This window comes from Orcinus orca, chromosome 13 (assembly GCF_937001465.1).
Source record: "Orcinus orca chromosome 13, mOrcOrc1.1, whole genome shotgun sequence".
NCBI lineage: Eukaryota > Metazoa > Chordata > Mammalia > Artiodactyla > Delphinidae > Orcinus > Orcinus orca.
Window position 1 is genome coordinate 38,742,420 of NC_064571.1, and position 27,620 is coordinate 38,770,039.

The following is a 27,620-nucleotide window of genomic DNA, read 5'->3' on the forward strand; positions in this document are numbered from 1 at the left end:
CTCAATACAGTGCAAAAACTACTTTCCACAAATTAATATTTTTACTCACCTTCTATTATGGGAAAATTTAAATACACAAAAGTAGAGTGTAATGAAGTTGTATGTATTCTCACTCAGCTTCAACAATTAAAAACTCATAATAATTTTGTTTCATCTATACTCCACCCATTCCCTCTCTTCCTCTAGTATTTGAAGCAAGACCCAGACATCATATCATTAACTTCCTAAGAGCTAAAAGTCAATGGCCTCTTTTCAGTGTATGTACAGGTATATGAAGTCCAACAGAGAGGTATGAGCTAGAAATATGAATTTGTGGATCACCAGTGATGAAATCAAGAGCTGAAGCCACAGCTTTGGATGAGGTCAAATATCCATGCTTGGGAAACAAGAAGATAGATTCTTGTGGTGCTCCTTTGTCAAAAAATATAAGTAGATATAAGCACAGTTTTTCTACCAAAAAAGAAACCCTATGGATTTTTAAAAGGCCAATAGAACTTTCATATCCTATGGTTTTAACTGTTTTTCTGCCTTAAAAAGTGTCCCTATAGATATTAATAGCCACTACTCTAAAGGATTTACCAAAATCCCTGGGACAATAATAGACATAATTGATGTAACACCAAATTTAAACACTGATATTATGACCTATCTCAAATCTACTTTTCAAAGTATTTGTTGAGAACTTGTTGCTCCGGTTATATTTTCCTTTCTCTTTAAATTGTAGAAACCTGTTTTATACTTTCTTTTGTATGTATATTTCACAATAAAGTTTTTAAACTAAACTTTAAAAAGAAAATATGATTCCTGCATTTAAATAGCTATGACAGATGATGGTATATCTTATAAGCATTTAGAGCTTTGAACAGACATAATATTTGTGTACTAAAAATATTTTATAAGCTCTTTAGACACCAAGTTGTTGAATCAAAGACCATTTATTCCTACATTTTAATTAACTTTACCCCAAATGTCAAAATTAGTTATGATTTATTTATATTCTACTTCAATCCTGAAAAAATTGTGACTCAAGTTCCTTAAATCCTAATTTTACAATCCACTTTACAAGAATTTCTAAATTTCCTAAAATAGTTTTTATAAGATGTTCAATAAAGATTAACCTTTGAAAAACAAAGTACTTATGACACTTGGAATGGAATGGAACTTTGTGTCTTTTATTTCATTAGCCACCAAGTAAATTATTCAAAGCGGGTAGGAGAGGTACAATTTTTAGAAACACAATAGATTTTCAATGTTTAAATTTTGATAGGTCGGCATTTAATTGAGCCTAAGTACTATTTGATTAGAAAGTACTCCAAAATATTTTTAAGCATATCCCTATCTTTGAAGTAATAGTCCTAGAAATAAGAATGTATAGTTTCAAAATTAGGAGATGGATTTTAGTTGTGAGCATACCATACATTTCTTTGCTTTATTTTTTTCCCTAAGAAAAAACTGGATATATTTAAAAGCAGTTTCAACTTTGACTATTTTATGTAACTGCCATTTCACCTAAATAACTGAAGGTTTTTTGGAAATATTTTTGATTTTTAAAAACTTCTGGAAGACTTCACCTAAAGTGTTCTAAGTAAAATCCAACTCATTTTAAAAGCATGATTAAAGAATCACTAGGTCAAAATGGCATGTTCCCCTCTCCCACCAAAAAAATCCAATTCTTTTTTCAGATATCAATAAATATCAACAAGATGATTAAGAAGCATAACTGCTTTATCAGGCTCCATCAATTAAACACAGCCCCTCCCCCCCAAAAAAACCCTCTTCTTCAAATAAGTATATTCCAGACACTCACACATTTAATTAAACAGATTCTTTCTTAAAGATAATGGAGATGTTTTCTCCTTGTCAAATAAGCAATGCATTGTTATTACTTAGTATTGTTTTTTAGTTGGTGGTTTTTCCTATAAGTATTGTTGAATATAAATATTCCTTAGTTAAAATTAATGAGCTAATGAGCTTTTTTCATTCTCATTTTAGACAATGGGGGAAGGGAGAGACAGTATGGAAAATATAGAATAACTCTTTGAGAACTTGTTAGGTTTTCAATTAAGGAATTTTATAAAGATATCTTGATGCTGTTCTTAAATTAATTCTGCAACAGAAGCCAAGTGGTGTTTTTTTTTTTTTGGTCTTGAATAGTAATGATACAGATTTTCTTTACCAATAATGTATATATTAACTACATTTAATATATCAGATACATTTTATTTCTGTATCTCTAAAGAAAACTTTAGTGCCTGTCATTGCCTAATGACATCAATAACATTCATTTATTCTGCCAAAGTCATGAATTTATCATTTTCACAACTGAAAGAAAATTCACAATTTATCTGTGAAACTATTTTGAACAAAATATATGAAAAAACTGGTAATTTTCTTTTGACACAAAAATTGAAACCTCTCGGTTTTCTGGTCTCTGAATCCGGCATGAATTTGCTGACACTCGGTGCCTTTTTACCTGTTTTTCCTCTCACGTTTAATACCCCATAGAATTTTTAAATTTAAGAATATTTTTCCAAAAAAAAAAACATTTACAACGTTGAGAAATGTTTCCATATGCCCTCAGTAGCTACTAACCATAAAATACTGAAAAGCTCTACAACAAACGACGTTACTTCACTGAATCTTTTCAGAGCTTCAGCAAATTAATGCGGTGCTCCTGAGATGGTTTTAAGAATTTTAAAAAATTATTTAAAAAACACAAACACGACCTATCCTTTAGCCCTAAAGAACCTCACATAAGTTCACTGTAAGGTAGGCTTTTTTGCCCCCAGAGTCTGAGCAGAGAACACAAGCCATGAGTAGAAAACATGAAGATTTCGTTGAGCACTAAAAGGAACAAAACTGTTGACGTCTTAACGTTGCTAAGTGTTCTGAAGTTGCTTAATCTCCTTAAATTGCTTCAATTCTAGTTGCTTCCATTGTGTCTCTAACACCAAAACCCAAACAAACCTCTTCCCTCAGAAGAATGGCGAGCTGAGGGCGGTTCTCAGAGAACCTGCCTGTAACAGGTGGCCCGGAAGGACCTGCCGCGCTCCCGCCGCCGCCGCCTGCACTCGGCGCCGCTTGGGCGCCCCCACCCAGTCCGGCCACTTCCGGCCGCCCCCGCCACGGCCACGCACCTTCCCCGCTCCCCCGAGCTCCCGCGTCCCGGCAGCCTGAGTTGTCCCAGGGCCTTCCCGCTCCCGGTTTCCACTCAGCGCCGCGGGGCCTCAGCACAGGCTGGGAGGCCCTGGAAGAAGCACGTGCCTCTTCTCGAGGCCTAGTCCCCCGGGCGGGAACTCCCGCCGGGCCTCCGTGCGCCCGGCCGCTGGTCCCCGTCTGTCTGAGTACGTGGGCACCGAAGCTTCTGGAAGCCGCCGAGGGGCCAGGCCACGGGGATGCGTCTCACCTAAGTGCCCGCAGCCTCGGCCCAAAGTGTGAGGTTCTGGAACAACCCCGACAGAGTTGGGCCAAATAACAAATGCGACGTAATTGAGCCCCAGGGGGTTGAGTACCTTGCTCCGGAGGGCACACGGTTGTCCGAGCGGGTGCAGAGCCGAATCTCGTGGTTTCATTCCACCGCGTAGCCAAGAGAACCGCTGGGCCGCACAGAACCCGCTTCAGGGAGCTGTGGCGGGAGGCTGCCCAGAACCTCGAGCGGCCGTGGCGGCGGCTGCGTGAACCAGGGCGGCCCTGGGGAAGGCCAGGCAGGGTCGGCTGAGGAGAGCGCCCGGTAGGCCCTGAAGCCCCGGTGCCCAGGCTTGTGCCGCGCGAGCTGGAAGCCTCTTTGCGCCGGCCGGGACTCCCTGGCACGTGTGGGCCCCGCATTCCAGGGGCCCCGGCGCACACCGAACCGGCGCGCTGGGTCGCCCTCCACCGGTAGCGCCGCGGGGCCAGGCTGGGAGGGGCAGTGGCTGCGCCCTCCTCGGGCCTTTAAGTAGTCGGGGATATTGGGCTTGTTGGGTGGGAAGGCGTGGGCCTACGGAGTCCGAGACGGGCCTACGGAGTCCGAGACGGGCCTACTGAGTCCGGAGGGAAAACGCAGCCGAGAAGGCTTCCCTCCAGTCGGGGCTTGCAGCACTGAGACCTAGCTCGGCGCGGGACCCTGGAGGAGGGGGTCATTCTCCAAACCCGGCCTCACGTTGTGTTCTCAAGTCTTACACGGAATGAAAAGAATAGGGTGTGTCGGTCACTTCGCAGGAAACTTTTCGTTGTTTCCTTATTTCCTTCCCGCCCATGGACAAGTTGAGCAGCTTCTGGGCCTTACACCCAGGAGGTTTCAGACCAGAGTATGGACTCTGGGTCTTCTGGAGGATCATCTCACCCCATCCCCACCCCTACCCCTGTCTTCCTCAGGGGAAGGTGGAACCGTCCTTCCGAACCCCCTTGTGTGAGCCAGGAGTCGTCTTCCCCTGCCAAAGTGAAACGCGTCCCTATCGACTTTTCTAGATTTTGTGTTTGCGTTTTAAAGAAACTTAGCAATACGAACAAAGATATTTTGGCTACTTCTGGCAGGGTCTGAGGGTTTAAAGGGACATCTTAGCACGTGGAAGGGATGACTCGGATTCCCCCGGCCTCCGTGAAGCCACCGGGGACAGCTCAGCAGAAAGGAAGGTCGTCTGCTGCCAACATGCAAGACACGGATCGGTTTTTTGTCGTTTTGTTTTCTTTTCCTTTTTGGCTCAGCTCTGAGAGCATTACAGACCTATCCTTTCCCGCCTCCCGACCCTCTTCCCCTCCCCCTCTTCTTTCTGGTGCAGGCAATTAGGGTGAAGAAATCAGTGCCAGGCTCCTGCCTCTGAAGAGAAAGGAATTGCTTCGGGAATTGAGTCCTGACACCTGTCTCTGTCCTGGATGGCGAGAGGGGATACGGGGTCAAAACGCCTGGGGGAAGAGGCCGGGCTGACCGGGAGGGGGGACCCTCCCTAGGAGAGCATTTTTTTGGCCTCCAGCTTCACACAGGTTATTAACACGCGGGTTATTAACACGGGGGGGTTCCTCTTTTTAGTCCCCTCCACCCACCCAAGACCAGGACCTGGGCTGGAAGCAGAAGAGCAACACTGACAAGCCGTTCATTAATTTGCATTTATTTTCGGGAAATAATGTAGATAAAGGGGGCGGAAGGGGACTGCCTTACATTTCAACAAGTAATTTGCGATCTTCACATCGGACAAATCAAATTTACAAATTACTTTCCCACCTACTGGACGAAAAGGCCAAAGCCAAAACTGATATACAGGCGTGGGTCCTCCGCAGATTTCGGAGAATGAAGGTGCACTAAAAACTCACTAGACAAAACAGGGTTGTTTAAAGAGAGAGAAGCCGACAGAGGAATTGGAACCGGGGTTTGGGGCCTGGGTTTGTTTGTTTTTCCATAATGCTGTATTTTTATTTTTATTTTTTGTTTTCTTTTGGTTTTGCTCTCTTAACTGGAACTGCGACCCTGTGCTTAGACCTGGTGAAGGGCTCAGTCCTGCGCCCCGGCCCAGACTAGCCCCCTCCCCTGTACCCTGACTTGGCTCTTGCCTTCACACTCCCAGACCCTCCCGATCCTCCGCGCGCAGCTTCCTGAAACCAAACGATTCTCTTTAATAAATACACAGACGGAGAAGGTGTGAGAGGGCAGGGAAGCTTTGCAACAACTGAAAAAGTAAAAGCGCCATCGTTTGAGGAAGAGAGGAAAGGGGACAGAGGGAAAATATTTTTTGCTTTTGTTATATATATATGTGTATATATATATGCTGTATATATCTTAAAGTTCTATTTCTTGGACTCTAAGACGAGATATGCTCAGTTCAACCAACAGCAACTAAAAAGTTTAAGTGGTCCCTGGAACGGACCTGACTATATACAGCATTCCCGCCGAAGCGGAAGACTGAGCCAGTTCTACGCAGGGCGGGGCTGTGCGCGAGAGGCTATGGGTGCGCTCCTCCCTCCGGGCCTCGTCCCAGCGCATCCGGCTGGGGAGGAGGAAACGCCGGGAAGCTCTGGTCTGCAGGCGGGGAGCGGGGCTTAGGGCAGCTGAAGGGGCGGCAGTCTGCACGCGAGAAACGCTTAGTGGTTGTTTTGATTTGGAGTAGAGTATGGGTGCACTCCAACAGGCAGACACATGCCAGTTAGTGACTCCAGTGTCCAGAAAGAATAAATTAAAGTGTAGGGCTCAAACAGCAAGTCAGAGCGAAGAGCCTCCGAAGGCTGCAAGCGCATAATAACTGTCCAGAAAGACTAGAAGATGGTGACTTAGGAGTTCGTTAGGGGTTGAGGAGGGGAGCACACAGCTCTCCCATATAGAACTTGTGGGCCAAGCCGAAGCACCGGTCCCCTCTTCCAAGGGGTGGGCAGGGTTTGCACATCCCCCAAGCAAGTGGCACAAAGATGAGGGCGGCAGTGCAGCAATGGGCATCTTTTGGGAGCATGAAATTTCAGGTCTGGAAAAGCCGAGGCAAAGGCGGGCAGTGCAGCAGCAGCAGCAGCAACAACTGGACGGGGACCACGGAGGGCGCAGGTAGTTGCGTTTCTTCTTCTCTTCCTCCCACTCCTGGGCTCACAAGACCTGAAACCTCCATGAGGCTTGGTCCTTATAGTCCAGACAGTCAGGCGAGTTGAAGTTGAGTTTCCAAGCGGAGGAAGCGGCGGCGGCGCCAGGCTCCTTGTAATCCAAGCAGTCGGCAGAGTTGAAGGCGAGCCCCGAGCCGCCGTAGCCCTGGTGATGGTGGTGGTGATGGTGGTGGTGGTGGCCTGAGGACTGGCTCAACGGGTGGTGCGCGTGGGGATGGTGGTGATGGTGGCTAGCCATGGAGGAGGGTGCCATAGGGCTGAGCTGGTGCGGGTGGTGGTGCGAGTGCATGGGCGCTAGATATGAGCTGCAGTCCACGCCGCCAAAGTAGGAAGAGGAGGGCGCGGGGTAGCCCTGGCCATAGCTGCCGCCCTGGCCGTAGGACATGGGATAGGAGGCTGCGGCAGAGGCGGCGCCTGCGGCTACCGAGCGCTGCATACACGATGCGTTGCTAGGCGCGGCCAAAGGCTCGGGCACCGACACGGAAGCGGGCGCTGAGCCGGGCGAGATGGAAGCCGGACTCCAGATGGACGAGGCAGCCGGCGTACTCAACGACGACGGGACTGCCACCGCCGGGTTCCCGCCCAGGCCTGCAGCCGCTGCAGCCGCCGGGTTGGCCGAAGCGCTCGATGCGGAGCTGGAGGACGAGGCGGAACTGGACACAGCAGGCGGCGTGAACTGGCCGCTGCTTTCGGAGCCCGAGCTCTCCCGCACCGGGGAGGACTTCTTCTTGGCTGGGCGGCTCTTGGTCCCGCTCCCGCTCTGCTGCTGCTGGCGGCATTTGGCACGGCGATTCTTGAACCAGACCTGCAGCGGGCCGGGTGGGGGAGAGTGTGTCAGGGGGAGAGTAGAACTTGCCACTCCCCCGCCCCTTGGACCAACACCCGGCCTAGGATCCGCATCCCTCTCCTATCGACGCCTCCTCCCCTCCCTATCTCCGACCCGGCCAGACCTTGCATTCCCTGCTCCTCCACCCTCCCCCATCCTTCTGCTCAAAGACCCTCCTCTGGCAAAGTAGGGATGTGCCCCACCCCCAGCGCAACTCTGCCGGAGGGCGGAACATTTGTGTCTGTCCAGCCAGAAGTTCAGCCATCTCTAAACTGATGCTGTTGGCTGCTTCCCAACAGACCTATGTATGTTTGGAGGCCCTGTCTTCTATGAATAGAGCTCAGTAAACTGCGGAGAGGCACAGAGCAGGCCGCGGAGTGGGGGACAGTCCCCGAGTTTGAGGCCGGAGCCCCTCCGCCCCTGCAGGTCAGGTGCTGGGCAGGGCGAGAATTTGGATGGGAGCAGGAGCAAGGCCAGGAGGCTGAACAGAGGCAGTACTCGGGGGACTAGGGAAGGAAGCCTGGGCAGAATTTCGTTGGACTTCTTGGCTCCAAGTGGGGAACCAAATAGGACAGTCATAAAGTTCTCAGTCCTCCTGGAAGGCCCCGGTACAAGACATGGCATTCCTGTTCTCTCGAGCCTCTGGGGGGAAAAAGGCAAGATAAAAGGCCTTTGAGGAGAGTTCTGAGTTATAATCCGAACCGTATTTTCGGGTCCCTTTCATCGCAAAAACAGAAACAGCAAAGCTGGTAGCCAGGTTTTGCGTTCGGCATCCTCTCCGGGCAAAGGAAATGTCTAATCAAACTGGCGCCACCCGTGGGGCGCACTCCCAGACAGGGCACCAGGCTCTGGCCAAGCCCCACTCTTCTATTTCCAGGATCCCCGGGATACAAGGCAAGGGCGGAGGAAGAATTCAGGACCCGGAAGGAAACTGCCAAGTCCTGGGGCGGCCAAAGAGGCAGGGGCAAGTGTCGGGCTCTCAGGGCACGTTACCTTCGGGAGCCTCGCTTCTCCTCCGGCAATCCTAAAAAGCACTTTGGATAGCAAAGGCGCCCCGGGGCCAATGGCGGAATCCAGGGCTCTAAGCTAGCTCCTCTAACTTTGGCCCCTCTGCCAGGCCCGGCCCAGCGCTAGGGGGAGTCTGAGAGGGGCTACCCAGCCTGTAAGCCCGCCCCGACACCAGACCCCCATTCCCAGGCCCTCTCCAACCAGCCCCAGCACCCCACCCCCGACCCTGAAGTCCCGCGAGCGCGCGCACCTGGACTCTGGACTCTGGCAGGTTGATCTTCAGCGCCACCTCCTCGCGCATGAAGATGTCAGGGTAGCGAGTCTTGGCGAAGAGTGCCTCGAGCACGTCCAGCTGAGAGCGCGTAAAGGTGGTGCGCTCCCGTCGCTGCTTCCGCGGGGTGGCTGAGGGGAAACGCGGGGGCGCGTCGGGTCAGTGGTGGCCACGCGGACTCGCGCTAGAGGACGCGGACCGGCCCCAGGCAGGCTCTGAACCAGGCCGTTGCAAAAGAAAGCCGAGCTCCGAGCAAAAACAACTCCCCAGAGAGGCCGAGCCTGACAGCCACAGGTGGGAGAAACTGCATGTGTGAGCGACTGGGAGCCAGTGTCTCCGGTACTCCAGGACTGCCCCCTTCCCTGCCTCTCAGAGGTTAAGAAAGGAAGAGAAGTTATACAATCTTTCTTCCTTCACTGCCCCCCTCCCAACACTCTCCCTGGCTGGAAGGTGGGGAAGGGGTGTGCAGAAACACGTCCTGGAAAACACTTTCCGAGGGAAAAAATGGGGGTGAAGAAGTGGAACCTAGAAAAGACAGCCAGGATTCTGCTCAAGTTGTCCACATCAACAGTGCAAAAGTTGGTGCAGGCCACCCGTCTAGAGGACAGTTTAATTAGGGAGGGAGAATCCCCCCTCCTCAGCTCAGCCAGTCGCTTTGCATAAGGCAAGCTCGGCCCTTCCTCTCAGAGCCTAGCAAGTGTCCATATTCCTCATTCAATGTTGGGGGGAAAGGCATAGATCCTTTCTCTCTCTCTCTCTCTCTCTCTCTCACACACACACACACACACACACACACACACGCACGCACACACACCACCCATGAGAAATCGAATCCGTGGGTAAATGCGCCCTGTGCTGGCAGTGGGAGCACAACGGGAGACAAGGTGCCCGTGTGGCCAGGCAAGGAGGGCTCACGTCTCACATTTTCGCCGCCCCGGCCATCCTCACCGACCCGCGATTCTGCCCTGCGAGCCTGCAGCGTGTCCTGCACCGTAAGCAGACTAGGCAACCGGTTCCCTGGGCCGATCCACGACAAAGTTTGTGCTTAAACCCGGGAGGCTGGGGATCCCCAAGATTTGCAGGGGCCGGGGGCGGGGGCCGGTGCTCACCCGGATAGCCCACGGAGGGGTGTAGGAGGTCCATAGCCGGCCCGGCTAGGCCCAGCCCGTTCATGCCGTATGGGGGTTGTTTGAGGTAAGACATCATGCTAACAGCTGGGTGGAGGCGCCCCGAAGGATCCAGGGGGCCGGGGCCGGGCGCAGTGCGGGGCTCCCACTGCGCAGTCCTTCAAGCTCTGTTGCGTCTGGGGGCCGGCCTATGGAGACACGAGACACACGGAAACCGTCACTCCCAGCCATCACGGCTTCCTGGTCTTGTCCGAGGCAAGGAGTCACAGGATGGGGAGGGGACGCCGGTTATGGAACTGTACAGGGCGGTCAACTCGGCTCTATAAGGCCTTAGCCCAAAGACCACAGCTTCTTTGAAAAGTAAAATAGTTGGATCATGATCTCCTCTTTTCGGGCTTGGAATGGGCCAGACACTCATAGGGCGACACTAGGAGTGAGGAGAGGTTAAAATCAGGGCCAAGCTTGGGAGGTCAGAGCCTGAACCGCAGAGTCGGCTAAGACTAGGCAAAATTCTGGTCGGGTGGGAACGGGCCTCACATCGCACAAGAAAACATTTGCTCGGCCCCCAGGCGGCAGGAGATCCAGAGCATGAGACGTTGTTTCAAACGTCTTTGAAAGTGGGACGCACAGGTAGACTCCGGAGAGCCCAGGTGAGGCACTGCGGAGGGCTAGCGGCACCTGAGCCTCTCCAGGACGCATTGCCCACTTGGGAGAGTGCGACCTGCCAAAGTCTCCTCGGCTGGGTCCCGGCCCTAGAGCCTACAGCCGCCCTTCCAGTTGACTTCTCTGTGCCCAGCCGCTGAAAGACTGCTTACCCGGAATCCCACCCACACCTCGACCACAGTTTCAAGGCCAGGTCCCGCAGAGGCGACCAGAAAGGGTCACTGTACAGGTGGCGGTTCTAAGACGCCGCCCGAGGTCACCGGCGCCTCGCCACAGCCGCAGGCCGTTTTTCGTCAACGCAAGCCGGTCCTGGCTGCGGACAATGGGGTCCCGGCCGGGGTTAAAAGGTGACCTGCCCAGCGCCCCAAGTGTCTGGCGGATTTGGGAGGCCTCAGTGCAGCAGGTCCGGTGCGCTCCCCGCCTATCCTACTAGCTGAACCCGCGGCCGCAGGACCCGATCGAGACTAGAGAACTAGGCCTCTGGGGCGTAGCTCGCTCTGACCCGGGCTGGAAGGTCGACGCCTGGCTTCCCCAGCTGCCCCCAAACTGAGGCGCTACAATCAGGGGTCAGGAAGTGGCGCTGGGGGTGTAGGACTGAGACCCCAGAGGACCTGTCGCTTTACCCCGCTTCAAGGAACTCAAAGCAGACCTGGGACCCGGGCTAGAGAGTTTAGGGAAAGAAAGAAGTTAGAGCTAAAGAAGCCTCCCGCTCCCGTCCCCATGGGACCTGGGCCGGGAGAACCTAGTTTGCAGGGAAGGCGACAGAAGGGAAAGAGCCTGGGCTCTGGGGCCGAAGGAGAATGGGAATCAGCCGCGGCGACTCATCTAGGCTGCTGCGTGAGTTTTCAGACTTTCTTCAAACTTAGCACTTCAGCTCTGTTACTTCGGAGGAGGCGGGGGAGGGGCGCGGGGCCGCAGCAGAGCTCCGGGGTCCTCAGCGCAGCAAGAGGGGAGCCAGGTCGCCTCCCAGCCCCGCCCACGTGCCGGGGACCTGGGAAGCGGGGACCCGTTTGAGGACGGGGAGGCAAGAACAACCGACGCATTCCCAGAGTCCCGGGCGGCTCCCGGCTTTCTCCTTACCTGCCCTCAGCTGCCGGGGCCGCTCACCATCTACCTCGCACCCTCACACGGACCTTCCGGGCAGCCAACCTGCAAAACAGAGCAGCACAGGAATTACCCGCCGGGTTGGGCGGTTGGTCTAGGACCCCCGGATTTCTTTCTTTCCCCAACTTCCCTCCTCCCTTTCTCTTTCTTTCCAGTGGCTTTGTGCGTGTCCCTCCAGGTTTCACTTTATTTCATACACACACTTTGTTTGCAAAGCCCTACACGCTCCCGAGACACTGCCTCGCCCAGGACCGCGCCGAGGGGCCGCAAGGAGGAGGGTGGGGGTGAGAGGGGCAGAGCTGGGAGGTGGCTCGAGGTTGCCGTGGCACTCCGTGCAGCGTGGAGGCGGTGGGGGCTGGGGAAGCCCCGCAGAGGCACTTCGGAAACTAAATAAATCAAGCGATTTACCTTGTCGGAGTGGCTTGTCTGGCCGGGTTGTTTAGGTGATTGGAAATGTAGCCTGATGAAGATTGATCACCTTTCTAATGCCCTCCCCGGGTATGTGAACGCGAGGTGAGTGCGTAACCGGGCTAGGCTGCCAATCCCTGGCCCCGCGCGGGCTGAGTGACAGGGAGCCGGGCAATGGCAGCACGAGCCGGGGGTTACCTCCGCGCGCCCCCGCCCTCCCCCGCCCCCTGCACCCCGCCCTCACCGCCCGCCCGCCCGCCCCGCCCCGGTCGCGCGCTAACTCCGGGGCTCGACTGGCGGCAAACGCGGCGCAGAGCGACGCGAGGAAGACGAGCGCAGCGCGGGAGCCCAGGCCGTGGAGGGGGACGCCGGTCCCGAGGCCGCCCCGGGGCTCCCCGCCCTTCTCTCGCCCTTTTGGCGCCCTGGAGGGAGTGGCAGAAGGAGGCGAGGTGCTGGAGAACCGGTTCTCGCTCTCCCGCGCGCCACCCAGCTCGGCGGCCCGGTGGGCGCGAGGACCCGGGAGCCGCGGGCTGGAGGGGAGCGGGCCCCCGGCCCCTCTCCCGGCGCCGCGGGCCCCAGTGTCTTCATCCACCGCGCCACCATCCGCAGAGGGACGCCGCGGGCGGCTCGTGCTGGCACAGGCTACTTTGCCGAGCGCGGGAGCAGCTCCCAGTGCGCAGATCCCGCCTCGGCGCCTCAGGACTCCCGCGCCTGCGAGCAGCACCCGCAGGGGAGGCACGGCCACTTACCTGCTCTTCGGCGTCTCCTGGTGTTCCCAGTCCCCACGAAAGGTGTTTGCAAATCCTAAACGCTTCTTTTGAAATGTTGGAGCGCAGAGTCCCCTCTCCCTTACACACACACTCTACTTCTGAATCGAAAGGTTTGGATAGGAAACTTTCTCTTTCACACTGTCTCCTTCCCGTTCTCCTTTTACAAGGGACAATTTGGTGGAAAACGTGGCCACAGACCCCTGCCCTCAATTTCTTTCCCACATGCCGCAGGAGCCTCCTTGAAGCGATCTCCCCGGATCGTTCGTACTGGCGAAGCCCATTTCCCAATCGAACAAACTTCTCAAACACGTCTACCTGAATGGACTTGTCAAAGCGCAAAAAGAAAAGTGTTTTCGCCCCAACACTGAGTAAGGCAATTCTTTTAAATGGCACCTCCTCCTGAATATTAGGCACTTTACTCCCTTTCGAGGAATTCCTACCGCTTCTTCCTAATCCCCCTCCCCTCCACCTCAACAGGCGGAGTGAAAAGTTTGAACAGGAGTAAGTGTGAGGGCGAGTCAAGGAGCCACCGGGCGCTTCGCGGTGGGGAGCGCGGGCGCTGCGGGGCCGCAAGGTCGGGCACCGAGAGCGGACCAGGCGCGGGGCGAGGAGGTGGAGGAGAAGGAAGGGGGAGCCCGCTGAGTGAAAAGGGGCCGCGGCCGCCGCTCTTCAAAGTGCTTCCCCCTCCCCCAAGCGACACTTTCCTTTGGAGTCCGAATAAAATACGGTAACAGAATATGATGGAGGGCACACTGTTTCCTTAACTGCTTCTCAAAGAACCCGGGAGATCTTCTTAGGACCTTTAATAAGGCTTTGGTCGGTCCTTTTGTTGATCTCTCAAAATCAACTCCTTCTAATTGAAGTTGGAGCTGAAAGCGAGCTAATGTTCAAAGAAAGTGGCCGCCAGGCTAACGAAATTACATTTTTTTTTTGACGATGAGGGAACATCTAATCAAAGGGGCAAAAGAGGAGGGGTGGGAGTGGGGAAGTATGAAGGAGAAAAGGTTTTACAAGATCCTTCTCTGGTTCACAAAAGTCGGCGACACGGGCGCTTCTCTCCAGAACAAAGACACCGCGGCCCATTCACAAAAGGGAGAGAAAGAGAGAGAGAAAACAATAAAAGAACGGGAGAAAAGTAAAAACATGAACAAGAAAAAGACTTAACAGGAAAAGAAACTGCGCAGAGCGCAGCGCTGACCCGAGCGGGGACACACCTTTGGCTCGCGCAGGCCCCCGCAGGGAATAGTCCGCGAGGCCCAGGACTCCGAGTCCCCGAAATGTGCAGAGATTTAAGGAAAAAAACGAAATACACCCCCGCTTTCGGTTCTGGGGAAAGGCGCGGGCTGGAGCGCACTAGTGTGAGGGGGAAGAGTATGCCGGCGCCCTGGGGTGAGCTTCGGCGGCACTGCGTCCGTAGCCCGGCGCTACCCCGGCCGGGGCCTGTGCGCTGTGTGCCTGGGTTAGCCCTCCCAGGCCTGGGTGCGTGCCCTGTCCCAGTCCCGCAAACTCTCGCACTCCCGCCTCCTCCCGGCCCCGTTTGGCCTGCAGCTGCGGCGCTGGGCCGAGGTCCGGCGCGGCGAGGTGGGGCGGCAGTGCGCGCTGGAATGTGCTCAGGCGGTCCCCAGGGCCCGCCAAGCGGGAGCCGGGCGCTCTCGGTTCCAGATGCTGCCGCGGTCTCGGGGAAGTTGGGAGGTATCAAGTAGCACGATTTTTTCCCCCCTAATGAGAGTATTTATCTAATCCCAAATTGCAGGCGAATTTTTTTAGTGCTCAACCCATAAAACCCCGGGATTAAGAGAAGAAAAAGAGAGAAGAGGGGAGAGGGAGGAGAGTGGAGACGGGGGAGACTGAGATGAAAGTTTCTTGTATGTGGCGTAAAGGACTGAGGCGGCCGTCGCTAGGCAAATATCCAGGTGGGAGACGCTGGGCCAGAAGCCTCGACCGTTCCAGCAACGGCCGCAGCTCGGGGAGGGGAAGAGGGGGCCTCGCCCGGGGAGGGCCTGTGGACTCAGCTCGAGGGCCCCGGGCCGGGGAGGGGGCGTGGGAGCTGGGCCCTGGCTTTAGCATCCAGGTGACCTCGAGGCCGGGCCAGACTCTGGAGGACACTTGGGACAGGGGGAGGGGTTTGGCTCCGGGGCCCTGGGATCCTGGCCAGGGGCGGAAGTTCTGCACTGGCCCGCGGGCTGTGCCCAAGCCAGCCCGCTGCCAACACTCCTCCTCCTCCTCCTCCTCCTCGGCGACCCCCGGGCCCACAGCTTCTTTTGCCGCCGCGCGGGCTTTCGGATTGCCGGCCTCTAGGCGTGCTGGGCTCGCGCCTGCGCCCGGGAGGCAGCCTCTGGGCACCACGCGACGAAATCGGGATGCGGCGCCCTCGCCGCGGGCCTGACCCCGATGGTCCCCGGGGACCGCGCTCCGCCGCCGCTGCGGGGCGTGCGGGCGCCACAGAGCAGCCCAATGGAAACCCCGCGAGGCTCGGGACTGAGGCAGGAGGGGCAGGGAGACGGGCAACAAATCTGGGGCTAGCGAAGGATTGTCACTTGGCAGGTCGCGAGCGGCTTGGGGGAGCCGCCTCTCTGCGAGGCTCCGCGAGAGGGAAGGTTCCCCGAATCCGAATCCTGCGTAAATGGAGTGGGTGACGCCGGTCACCCAAGCCCCAGGCTGCTCCGGGCTGATGGTTTTCGTCTGCCGGTTTCCCTGGGGTTAGGGCCGGGTTCTGAGAGCTTCCCCCCAGGAAGCGGTAGCTCCCTCTGCTCTCCTGCTCTAATAAAGACGGCAAATACCCGATTTCATTTAGTTCTGATAACTTTTCAATAACTTCTTAAAATCCTTGTCGTGAAGAAATTCTACCGTAGGAAGGTTTTATCATTTTGAAAGACTGGCGGCTGCATAGTTTTCGAAAGGAATTTGTGTGTGTATTGGTATAAATATTTGTCTGTATATGTACATATATGTATACGTGTATATATGTATGTATGATCTAGGCTAACGTATAAATGCTAGTGGACTGTTTTCTCTGTCTCCAGACTTGTTGAACGAGCTTTCTTTGTTTCAAGACACCTCTGTAGAGGAGTGATGGAAACTACCATAAAATCGCCAGTTTTTTCTGTAGCTTAGAACTTCTGGTTGAAAGTTCCCTTTCCCTCATCTCATACACACACACCTGCACACACTTACCCTCCTCCTCCCCTCCAACAATAACCCTCTTCCTTTCACTTCGGCATCTACAGTCTTGCCGGTTATCAGAAGTCATAGTTCTTCCTCATATGAGTGCAAAATTATAACAATGGAAAATTACATTTTTTTCAGTGCTGTGGAATCACAAATCTCAAATCGTTAAGAGAGGACCCTCTAAAAGATGATAGTTTACACTGCTTAAGAAAATATGACTAATTGCTTTTCAATTCGCATTCGTGTGTCAGCAGGGCCCCTCTGGGGTGGTGTAAACTTATTCAGCTCCAAATACAGACCAGTATCCTGCCCTGCATTCAAGAGGACCATTTTTCCACATGAAAAGTCTTATGAATACAAAAACTTCTCAAGTTTTCATTGCAAAGAAGTAGCAGCAGTGTTTAAGGTAAGAAAGTTTCTGCTTTTATTGAAAATTTATATATGACTCAGTATTGTAATAAATAAACAGATAACCATTTTCACAAAAAAATGACAGTGCTATGCTAGAGAAGAAAATATTAATTGGAGGATTTACTCATAATGGCAAGACAGACTTTTATCAATACAGAATAAATATTAACACCATTCTTGAGCCAATTTTGAGACCCAACAAAATGTAGGAACCAAGCTAGATGTAATAAATAATTATCCAGAGAAAAAGATGGCGCATTCTCAAATGATAAGACTGTCTTTGTAAAGTGATGCATGTCAATTAGTCCCATCCTTACAGCTCACTTCAAATCACAGGACTTGTTTCAGGCTACGTTAAAGGGCCATCCTCCGAAGAAAGCAGAGGAGAAGTACCCTATTATCTTCATAGTGAAACGCAAAACAACTGCAGAAAATCCCACTGGTAAATAGAACACAGTTTAATAAGTAAATTGAAGATGATCTAACTATAAAATTTAGGTAACAGACTCAGTGTTATATATGGCAGGACTGGAAAAAAATCATTCATGACATTTTCCTTATCCCTCCCTCTTAAGCCCCCTCCCACCCCTCATTATGCTATTAACAATAACAACAACAACAAAAATGTTTTAAAATTTTTCTCCATCAAAAAATGAGGGAAAATAATGAGGGAAGAGTTTTCTTTTCTTTCTTCTTTGAACAGTTTCTTGAACACTCCTAATACCAATCACTCACAAGATGTCTGTGCAATCTATTTTACATGATTTCAAGGAAATGATTAACTCACACACACACAATCCTTAAACAAAGCTATTTCGGAGTTCTGTACACTGTCTGGAAAAAAGGGAGGAAAAGAGGTGGTGGTAGTGGTAAAGAAGTACAATCCAGCCAAACAAAATGTTAAAAGTTTTAAATCAACAACGAGAATGACTTTTTCTGGTCTGGGGACCCAAGGCTAATAAAATGTTGGTCAAGATTCTGGTCTGGCTTCTATTGCAGAACACATTTCTCTTCTTTCTTGGCCATCTTGCCTTTGTTTTGCTCCAGAGTTCGCTCCAAATGCTCGTCTTCTTCTTCGGCCCTGGAAGTCAAACAGGAAACCAAATTATTTTTCTTCTTGGAGCGCAGAGCGGCACTCTCCTCTCGCCCCGCATTCCGAGCCCCAGAGGGAACGGGGTTCGCGGGGCCAGCGGGAGGCTGCCCCGGCCCACCCGGGACCTCTGGACTGAACTTTCCGAAAACTTCTCGGCCCCTCAGCAGGCGGCAGAGCCTCGACCCCGACCCCACCGCCCACTTACTGCTTCTCCTGCGCGTCCAGGTCCCTGACGAGCGCGTCGCGCTTGTCCACTAGGGCCACCAGCTCATCCAGCAGGAGCTGCTCGCGTCGCTTCTGGGCCTCGGTCTTCTGCCAGTCTGCAGGGGACGGGAGGCTCCTTACCCACCCGGTCTCCCACCCCACCCGGCCCTCCCCTTCCCGCCTTTTCCAGTTCCCTTTTATTTCTCTGCAAACCATATTACAGAGCCACTAGCTAGTGTTTCACGGAGAGTTTGGCCGTCGTGATGAGGATTTCGCCCCTAAAACCCTACTTTCTAAGTATTTTCCGTAGATGGAGACGGCTACGGGCTGGGCTGGAACCTGCAAGAGACCAGGTGTGCGCCGGTGGCCAGCGGAGGTGCGCACCTGATGTCAGCCAAAGTGGGGGAGGGAGAGCTGGAGGCCCAGAAGAGGTCGGCCCGAGCGGTGAGGGGGGAATGTGGGTGAATGAGGAGGCGGGAAGCAGAGATGGGCGATAAAATCACCCTGAAAAGGCTAGAGAATCTGCCTGAGAACCTATCCTCCTCCCCCACCCCCATGCTCACCCCATACAGCCCATTCTTCGCTAATTTCCTCTTCGCTCTATTTTAGCAGTTGGATGTATCTCACACTGGGCGCCATATGCTTCACAATAACTTTAAAAGTAGTGAATCGGCTAATTAGCATTTTTCTTTGAAGTAAAAAATAAATTTGCTCTGCAACATTACACTGCAGCTCTCGATCGCATCACAGCCAGTTTTCTTTTGGAGAGGTTTGCTGCGTGGTTTCAAATCAAAGCACTTTTGCAAAGGAAAAATTACATACTTCTTTTTGAAACCCCGGTTGGAAAATCCGATGGGCAGTGCTCCTTCCATGGGAAGGGGCAGTTTTTTGACGGTTTTAGGCCCCAATAATATATTTCCTAATCATTGCTGGTCTGATAATTTCCTTAAGATGAGCAGCAGTTTCGTTTAATAAAAACAGGACCAAATCGAACATTTAAAGCACTTTTGAAACCAAAGCCAACTGCTCTCTGGCCAGACTGTAAGGGCTTGTAGCTGTCAATCAACCCCCAGTCTACCCCGCCTCCCTCATTAGGAAGGTAAACAATGAAAAGAAGAAGTAGATGATGAGGCAGATAGCCGAACAAATGAGGACCTAGAGGGAAACAGGACACCAGCTTAAAAAAAAAAAATACCCTGGCCACTGACTCATGTAGCCCCCTCCCCCAGCAAATGCACTTTCCAAAAAACAGAGAGGAGTGCAATCCTTTCTGGTTTCTCTCTTCTCTCTCCATTGCCCTGGGCAATCATGTTAAAACTCACATGGCTGGTGCTTATTCAGATAAACCCAACAATGCACACCGCTGGTTACCATGTGAATCTTCACAAACCACACAAGAATGTGCTGGTTCAAATCCCCCCGACCCCCTCCAAAGCAAAATTTATTCAAGACAGCAAACTGCTCAGCAGCTTTATGAAACCAAATGGAGCTAGAGGGAATTCTATCTTGTATTTACAAATTAAAAATTAGATGCATCATCATGCAATAAAGGTTAGAATAGCAGCAAAAAGCTAGAATAATTTATTCTATTTTATCACTATTCCTTTCATTACAAGCTCGAATACATACACACATATATATTAAACATGCCATATATTAATTACCCACATTCGATACAAAACATCACAAATAAGTACATTAAATAATTGGTCACATTACATTCTTATTTAAAAAGAAGTGAAGTATTCTATTGCATAGAGAGGAATAAAGAAACTATTGCTATGGAAAGTTTTTTTCTTAATGTAAGAATTTAAAAAATAATAATGAAACAGCAAAACTGGAGAAAAGCCATATCTATCACAATTTTATTCCTTGGATTTAAATGCAACTGAGGTCAGGAATGCTGGACAATTTTCTAATCTGGTTCTTGTTCTTAATCAGTTTCATTCTACACAGCAGATAAATTAATAGACTCTCCAGGTTGGAAAGATCTTAAAGGTCATCTAGTCTAATTTCAGGTAACTGTAGTTCTAGAAATATTAACTCAGAGAAAAACCTGCTAAATTTGTAAAAGATTTGTAACTAAATTTTATAATTATTAAGATTACCAATTTTGATGAATATGGATTTTTCCATTTCCAACCTCAAGAAATCATTCTGATTATAAGCTTAATTTATAATTCTTTACTTCCAAAACATTTTGATAAGAGCTTTACTACTGGGAAATAAAATTTCTCCACTGTAAACTTAAAAAATATAATTAAGTTGAAAATTACAAAATTTTTTTAAAGAAAAAATAAATTTTAATGACACATAATCTTCTTGAGTAAATTATTCCTTCCCTATATTTGACCAGTCACTTTTAAGGTTTTAATTAATAATTAGAAATATCAATATTTAACTTTTTAAAAAATAAGGTTTTAACAATATGGATAAGAGAGGAAACAATTTTATATTTTTAATCCATTAAGTATTGAATAATTTAAAAAATCTTAACCTTTTCCTAGCTCAATGCTGACATTTCACATAACTGTAACAAAAACATTTTTAAATTATGAATATTTAGGTAATTTTCATCATCTTACAAATTTAACTGACATTAGAATTTTAACTGTTTCAGCATAAATTTATAGGTTTTTTTATATTAAATGTGTCATCACTACATTAATATCTATCTACAAATAATTAGCCAAATTGTGGAGAAAATAGCTATGCGCAGTGAGTAGATTTTACACTAGCAAAACTACTTTTACTTTGGATTTGCTTTCTCACAGGAGTAAATTTATACACATTCACACATATATTTGAATGCTAATTTGGGAAATTAAGTAAACTATTTTGATGATTTAAAAAAATTTGATAACACCTTTAAAATTGATCAAGATTCACATTTGTATGTTCAAAGGTCTACATTTAAAAATTAAAAAATTCCTCTTTAAATAGCTTCACCTAGATGTAATGTCATGTTTTAAAAGCCTGAATGTAAGTTTATATGTTACTTGTTATACATTTTAAGAAAGGATTACTCACCTATAACAGCTAGCTAGATGCAATGACTTTGCCTTGGACAGACTACAATGTGGGTTTTGATTAATTTAAAGATTCCAGTGTACTTTTGCTACAAAAGCCATATCCTCTCACAACAAATAGGATTAAGTTTTGATGCTGCATTTGAGCCAAAGTGTTAAAATAAAGAGATTCTGTTTATGTCTATCTGCACTGAGCTGTTTTGTTAATCTAAAAAACTCTTTTTTTATATATAGGGCCAATTATTCATTCCCTGATTCAGTTTATTTGCTGAAGTTGATAATTACCTTGGAAAAAAGGCAAAAGAAATACCTATAAACACTTTAATAGAAAGGACCTAAAGTTCTTGTAGTAAACCTTCAACCTTGCCACTATAAATAAGCCTGGCACTTTGATGAAAATTAACACTAGTTTTGTAAAGAGCACATTGGGGGATTGCAGTCAAGTCTTATCTTTAGTTCCAGTCAACTAGCAATCCTGAAAGAGTTTGCATCATCATCAGAGCAGGCCATTTGATAGGATTCTACCGCTGTACCTAATCAATCTATGGAAGACTGTGGCTGTGCTGTGTAACAAAGCTAAAATAGATTTACAAATGGGGTTTTAGGGGATAAGCTCCTCCACAGGATTACATATTGATTTTAAATATAAAAAGCTTATCATATAAGCCATAACTACAAAAATAGTGAACCTATGCATAAATCCCTTTAGAAGAGCACCCACTTCAAACTCTAAGCCAAGAATAAATCAAGATGTACAAAATCCTAGAGAAGATCCATTTCTTGTGCAGAAAATGAACACACCACTTTCCAAAAGCCCACCCCAATGTGTGCAGAAATGAATTTATCTTTCCTGAGGGGGCATTAAATAATCTGGAACAGAAAAACTATAGGAAAAGTATCTGAAAGATGCTTGTTAGCTTAAGGGATCCTACAACTTAGCTCAGTAGAGTGAAACTCCTGCAATGAAAACACCTCAGGGAAAAAAAAAAGGCCAAAGTGATTATGGATTCTCAGAAGAATGGATATATTGAATGTTATTATTATTATTTTGCTCTCAAACCAAGCTGTTAATACTTCTTTCACTGGACTATGACTATTAATATTCTGTGCTTTTCTCCTAGTTAATGGTTTCAGTAGTAGATTATTCAAAAATATTTTAGTTTATTTATTATGAAAACCATCTTATGGCTACTAAGTAGAAGAGATGGGAAAGAAAAGAGGAAGGGACTTTAAAACAAAGGAAAGCAAAACAAAACCAATTAGTGTTGCCTGTTCATGTGTTTTTCTGTGGTGTTTTAACACTCTGAAAGACTACTGAATGTGTGTCCATTCTAAGGGCTGGCTCAGAGGATACTGTCTTCAAAGAACTGATGATCACGATGCTCAGTATCACTCTAGGACAGCTCAGGCCACATATTGCCCAGGCTAATGGGACAGGCCTCTCTCTGAGAAAGTGTCTTTATTTGTATTCAACAGGCTGCTTCTTTCCTCAAGTCTCTTTTGCCCCTCAACCAGCAACAGAAACTGGCTGAGAGATTTAAGGCACAATCACACATGGGACAATAGTACTAATTAAAAAATAAAACAGAACAAAACCACAAAAAATTAACAATTGTATTAAAGGTGTATGAAAAGAAAAACATTAATTTTTTTTCTCTTCTTCAAAAATATTACTTTCTACTGCTCTTCCATGTGTACAAGGGGAGCAGGCAGAAAAATGTTAGATTATTTAAGACTGTAGGTCTATTATATAGGGATAGGATGGCCAATGAAACTGGGATGTTTTATATGTATTATGGCCCTCCTTTAAAGATGGTACTATTTGGTAATAATACTGGTTTTGGGATAGAAGCAATATCTGCCTTAAAAGTCAACTGTATTGTATCAAGCTGTATCTTAGGGTTGATTTAACTTACTATACATGAGAAAGTAAATTTTTAAACATTGTAATACTCTGTATTGAGCATAATATATAATTAATCTATAAAGAATAAATTGTATAATGAGTTATACATACTATATACAAACACATTTTATATTATACACACATATATATATATATACACCGTATAAATAGTATTTGCTATACCTACTTTTCAAATGACTATTTAGCTTTCCAATCTCTTTTAAGACTATACCATGACTATAAAAATTATAGCAAGAGGAAAAATACCATTTAGTATATTTGTGCATTTTATTCAGTGGCAAGTTTCACAGAACTTCTTAAATAATTTTGACAAATTTTATAGTCATTATTAGTGATATAATTTGATAGCCACTTGAAGGAAATTAGCTATCTGAAAGCCTTTTAAATAAAGTAAATCTAATTTATAAATTAGGACATACAAATGTTGTTAGTCATATTTATCAAATATTAGGAATATAAAAGTAAGAATAAAACTTCTATAAATGTATAAGATACTATTTAGATAAACAGCATGTATTTTATTTACTAACAATTTTAATTAAAATATTTTAAAACATATGGTTTCATTTGAATTTCTCTTACAAACTTAAATTCCCAGTTTCTGAACTAATTAGAATTGACTTCTTATGGATCAGGTACCTTATCAGGTGAAGAAAGAAATTACAATGGACAGTCAATGCATGTGTTAAGAGGTCAATACAGAATAGGAAAATCAATTTGCATTGATTAGACAAAAGGTCCATTTTACAGAGCCCAAAGGATTAGCTTTTAAGTGGACATCTTTGAACTATAAGACATTTTCAACTAAGAAGTATAAGGAGAACAGCATTCTAAAATAGTAAGAATTTAAAAAAAATAAGCATATATAGTAAATGCCATAGTTAAGCTAGCTGATGTTTATTGATATTATGAACCATGCTTAGGATTACTATATATGTAATTCATTTAAAAGCTTTATATAAAGTGTGAAAGTGTTGCATTTATCTCATATGCCGGAATCTTTGCCTGATTATTCACTTAATAGGAGCTGGAATCTTAAGAACTATAGCAGACTGGACAGTTACATATTTGTGTTGACATCAATTAAATATTAAGGTAAAATTTAGAGTATGAATGTGAAAAATCAAAATGATAGATCTTTCTCAAACCTCTTTAACTTGCACATAGTAAAATGAAATCATTTAACTAGTTATATTTTCCATTTAATGGACATTTAAGCTTACAGACAAAAGATAAGACAATTTTATGTTTAATAGCAAGCATAACGATGATCTGAATTAGGGTCCTTAGGTTTTACATGACTATTGGTTTCTGACTCTAAGGCATTTATTTGCAATTCCTGTAGGTCCTTAGTCAGACCACACCTAGTGAGACCAGAAGTGTATTACACTCTTTAAATCTCTTTGACAACTGACACCTCAAACACCTCATTCGGCCATGGCATCTCTTACCTTCAATGGCTAGCATTGCCCGCAATTCCCGATTCAGCAGCTCATATCGTCGTTCTAAATCATGTTCTTTTTCCCTAGGCAAGTTGCAAAAGTTCATCAATATGCTAATTACTAAATCATTAAACACTTAAAAGAACCTTTAGGTTACATTGATTTTAGGACTCATAACTGACTGTTCTCTTTAACTTTAAGCCACTCAAAACAAATGATACACAAACCTAAAACCTTCCTCAGGTTGAATATTTAATAGTGCTATTATTTTTCTCCTTCAATTTTGAATTGCACAGAAGTATATTCTAATCTGTGGATAAGTAGCCTCAATCTTCAATGCTTCTTGTATTAAGTGCCAGGTATAAGGTTATTTTGTAGAATATTTTTCATAATTCGCAATAAACACTTTTTTGTCTAGAACTCTGTGTGAAAAGAGTACAAGAAACATGAAAGTACCACCAGTGAAAATTTAATATAGAGACAATTAAAAAGGCAAGATTAGTTAAGTTCTGCACTTCTTCATAACTCCTTTATCAAGTTCAGGCATGGCAGAAATGACAAAAATAGAGGTTTTCACTAAAATAAAACATGTAAGCCTGCTTCTTCCCACACTAGGTGGCATAATATAAGAACATTGTTAGTGAGAAAAAGGAACAAGCATTAAGTCCTATGTGAACTAAATGCTAAAGACTGAAAATGCTTACATTTGGTCTAGTCTCCATTTTACTGTAATTCTTGCAATCATAAAAAGGTCACTTCTGTGTAAATTATTAATCTTTTATCCCAAAATTTAGGGTAACATCATTTGTAGAATACAAAGTTAGTTTTGTCCTTATTAAGACTTATTTTAATTTTTAACTGAAAATTTGATGTTAAATAAACTTCAATTTTATTTCTTTTCCCACTAAATATAAACCAAACATCCTTTTTGTGCACAAGTGATTTCTTAAACACAAAAATTGTTTATATTACTTGGCTTTCTATATAATAAATACATTTTTTCAGTATCTAACACTCTAAAATTCTTACTCTTAAGGTAAAAATTGGTTATATACTATTTTTAATTTTATTTTTATATAAAACATAATCTCTAAGGAAAGAAAAAACATTAAGCCTAATAAGAATGAAACCCCCAAAAAAGACAATGATGGAAAGCCTAAGATTCATCAATGTTGTAGGAAAAACAAGCAAAGTCATAAGTACTTACAGGAGAGAGAGCTGGTTCATTCTCCTTATTAAGGCATTTTTCTTATTAACTAACATAAACCACTCCTGCATCATAGCTTCTTCTTCTTCTGTGTTCCTTCCTATAATTTAGGAAGAGATATTTCTTATTCTATTGACATTTACAAGCCAAATAATAGTTCAGCACAAGTGTTTTTTTTTTTTCTTTTTAACACGAAACATATTTTAGCTATCCCAACAGTACAAGTTAAACTGTTTATAACAACATCAGATTAAGGTCCGAGGCCTGAAAAAAGAAATCAATATTTAAAAATTCATAAGCCAATCTCCAAAGCTGCTATTATTCACCTTGTATATTTCAGTCCCCCGAACATATTTACAGATCATACTAAGTACAATACTAATACTAAGTACAGTTAAAAAAAAAAAAAAAGTGTTCCAACTTTTAAATCCTCCCCAGAGGCTGACTTGTTATTATGTTTCAGTGAGGAACTCGTGGTGCTGACAGACATACGGTCATAATAAAAATAAATAAATTAATTAAAAACCACATTAAAAAATCATTATGAGAATTATAAGACTACCAGTAAGGTCAGAGAAGTCAATAGATTTTGTGAGAGCTTCCACCTGTAACAACTTGCTTTTTTTCTTATTTTCCTCCCCCAAGCAAACTAAAGGTATACATACATATACCATTCCAGAACTCATCATCCCTAACAGGGTAAACACTTGCAAATTATTTTAAATACATTGTAAATGAACAAGCTACAAAAATACTTAGAGCTATCTGTGAAAAAACATGATGAACATAATAATGTTCCGTAAATGAGAAAACATTTGAGCAGAGAGATGATTTAAAATTTTAGATTATAAATTTACTGATTGTACATTTAAAATTCATTTTCCCTAATATCCATTCCATCATCTGTACCACCCTTCCCCTCAAAAGGCCAGTATGTCAAGGATTATAACATATAGCATATATTTGGTATTGTTCATGCAGAAGTAGGCCACAATCATACTCAAGAAAAATATTAATTCCCCAACCCTCTTCCTTCCTCTCCCTTCAAATTGTATCTAGTCAAATTTACAATTCTTTGACTTTTTTTTTCTGAATTTCGCCCATGATTGGTTTATTGTTTTGCTAGACCATTATTTAATACTTCAGTCCAACTTCTAGATAGATTCATAGGGTTAACTTAAATATCTACTAAAAAATTAAATATGCCAGGCGAAGACTAAATAGCCTAGTCAATTTCCTAAGTTTCATTTTCTTCTTAAGTGAGATATTTTCTTTTAACTTTCAAACACACTACCAGTCCATTAAAAAATATTCAAACAATACAGAGGTATAATTGAGTAAAAAGTCAAGGCCTCTTTCACCACCCCCACCCTCTCCAATTCCCCCATCCACCTCCCTTCTCCAGAAGTACTACTGCAGTTTAGCGTATCTTCTTCCAGACCACATACGTAGCTATGTCTATCACATACAGGTATATACCTTATCTGGACACATACAGGTTTCTTTAACATAAGGACCCTGTGATTTGTTGTTGTCATGCTGTTTGAAGATCTACTTCATTCTTTTTTAATACTTGCATAAATTATGGATGAACCATAATTTATTTACCTGTTTCCACATTAACAGAAATTTGAAAAAATCTTTAGAATGAAAATCTAAAATAAAGAGCTGATCTGTGTGCAAAAGATTAAACATGTATTTCTGAGCATCCCTGTAAAATAGATATCTGTTGTTCATTATTAGGGAAAATAGTGAGAGGATATGTGCTTTCATTAAAGTCTGTTAAACTTTATGGTATGAAGCAGATCTAGGATAGATTCTTTGAGTATGAACAAAGGTCTTTATTGTTTTACAGCATTTTTAATCTCTCTTTTAGGGTAGCTGGTTTTGTATTCACTTTGGACCATGTGATGTCTTGACACTGGTCATGTGATATAGGCTGCGATAGGCACAAATCCCTGGGTAGCAACAAAAGAAGAAAGAGTAAAAAGAAAAAGCTGAGAAAAAGCTTGCAATTTGGAAAAAGGCCAATTGTACCCTGGTGAAGGCCTTTTTGATCACTGAAATGACACATGTGTGCAATATTAATAGGTGCAGTTTTTATGATATTTTGTTTTCTGATTAAAGACTTAATTCTTGCATTCATAACCTAAGTGGTTTCTAAAAATATACACATATTAAAACTTTGTTTTGAGTTTAACCTAACCTGTAATTGAGGCTTTCAGGCAATAAGACTAGAAGCAACTAGCCTATTTTTAAATTAGCATCATTTTCTTCAATGGAAGACTGCTTCCTTGAGAATAACAATATTGATGTGGTACTGTGTTATTTTCAGTTTAACTCATGCCTATGATTTCTACATAAGAATAAAATAACTGTGTTATTTTCAGTTTAACTCATGCCTATG

The 27,620-nt window shown here is 45.9% G+C and overlaps 3 protein-coding genes and 1 long non-coding RNA gene across 16 annotated transcripts in view; 2 read left to right on the forward strand and 2 right to left on the reverse strand.

Moving 5' to 3' along the window:
- Positions 1-5,068: 5,068 nt before the first annotated feature.
- On the reverse strand, positions 5,069-13,215 carry OTX1 (orthodenticle homeobox 1). 2 transcript variants are annotated; one of them, XM_049696102.1, is made up of 4 exons: positions 12,712-13,215; positions 9,770-11,599; positions 8,640-8,791; positions 5,069-7,360 (listed from the first exon to the last, which is right to left on the reverse strand). In XM_049696102.1, exons 2-4 carry the CDS (start codon positions 9,864-9,866, stop codon positions 6,542-6,544), a joined length of 1,068 nt encoding a protein of 355 aa, XP_049552059.1. In that variant the 5' UTR covers positions 9,867-11,599; positions 12,712-13,215; the 3' UTR covers positions 5,069-6,541. The 2 variants fall into 2 exon arrangements, with proteins under 2 accessions (XP_049552059.1, XP_049552058.1); XM_049696101.1 differs by lacking the exon at positions 12,712-13,215 and adding an exon at positions 11,963-12,141.
- LOC105748568 (basic proline-rich protein-like) lies at positions 10,773-12,783 on the forward strand. The gene is made up of 4 exons (XM_012537041.2): positions 10,773-10,853; positions 11,317-11,642; positions 11,771-11,838; positions 12,068-12,783. Exons 1-4 carry the CDS (start codon positions 10,773-10,775, stop codon positions 12,781-12,783), a joined length of 1,191 nt encoding a protein of 396 aa, XP_012392495.2.
- Positions 13,216-14,755: 1,540 nt separating the features above from the next.
- Positions 14,756-18,337, forward strand: LOC125960837 (uncharacterized). Its single transcript, XR_007470908.1, has 3 exons — positions 14,756-15,640; positions 16,155-16,306; positions 17,359-18,337. It is a non-coding gene; the product is annotated as an uncharacterized LOC125960837 (long non-coding RNA).
- EHBP1 (EH domain binding protein 1) overlaps positions 16,301-27,620 on the reverse strand; it is a 494,124-nt gene continuing 482,804 nt past the window's right edge. For all 12 annotated transcript variants that reach the window (XM_049696094.1, XM_049696098.1, XM_049696097.1 and 9 more), the window contains 4 exons: positions 25,214-25,313; positions 24,016-24,089; positions 17,610-17,724; positions 16,301-17,392 (listed from right to left, as the gene is read on the reverse strand). In XM_049696094.1, coding sequence (XP_049552051.1) covers positions 17,302-17,392; positions 17,610-17,724; positions 24,016-24,089; positions 25,214-25,313 — 380 coding nt within the window. In that variant the 3' untranslated portion in view covers positions 16,301-17,301. The remainder of the gene's footprint in view (positions 17,393-17,609; positions 17,725-24,015; positions 24,090-25,213; positions 25,314-27,620) is intronic.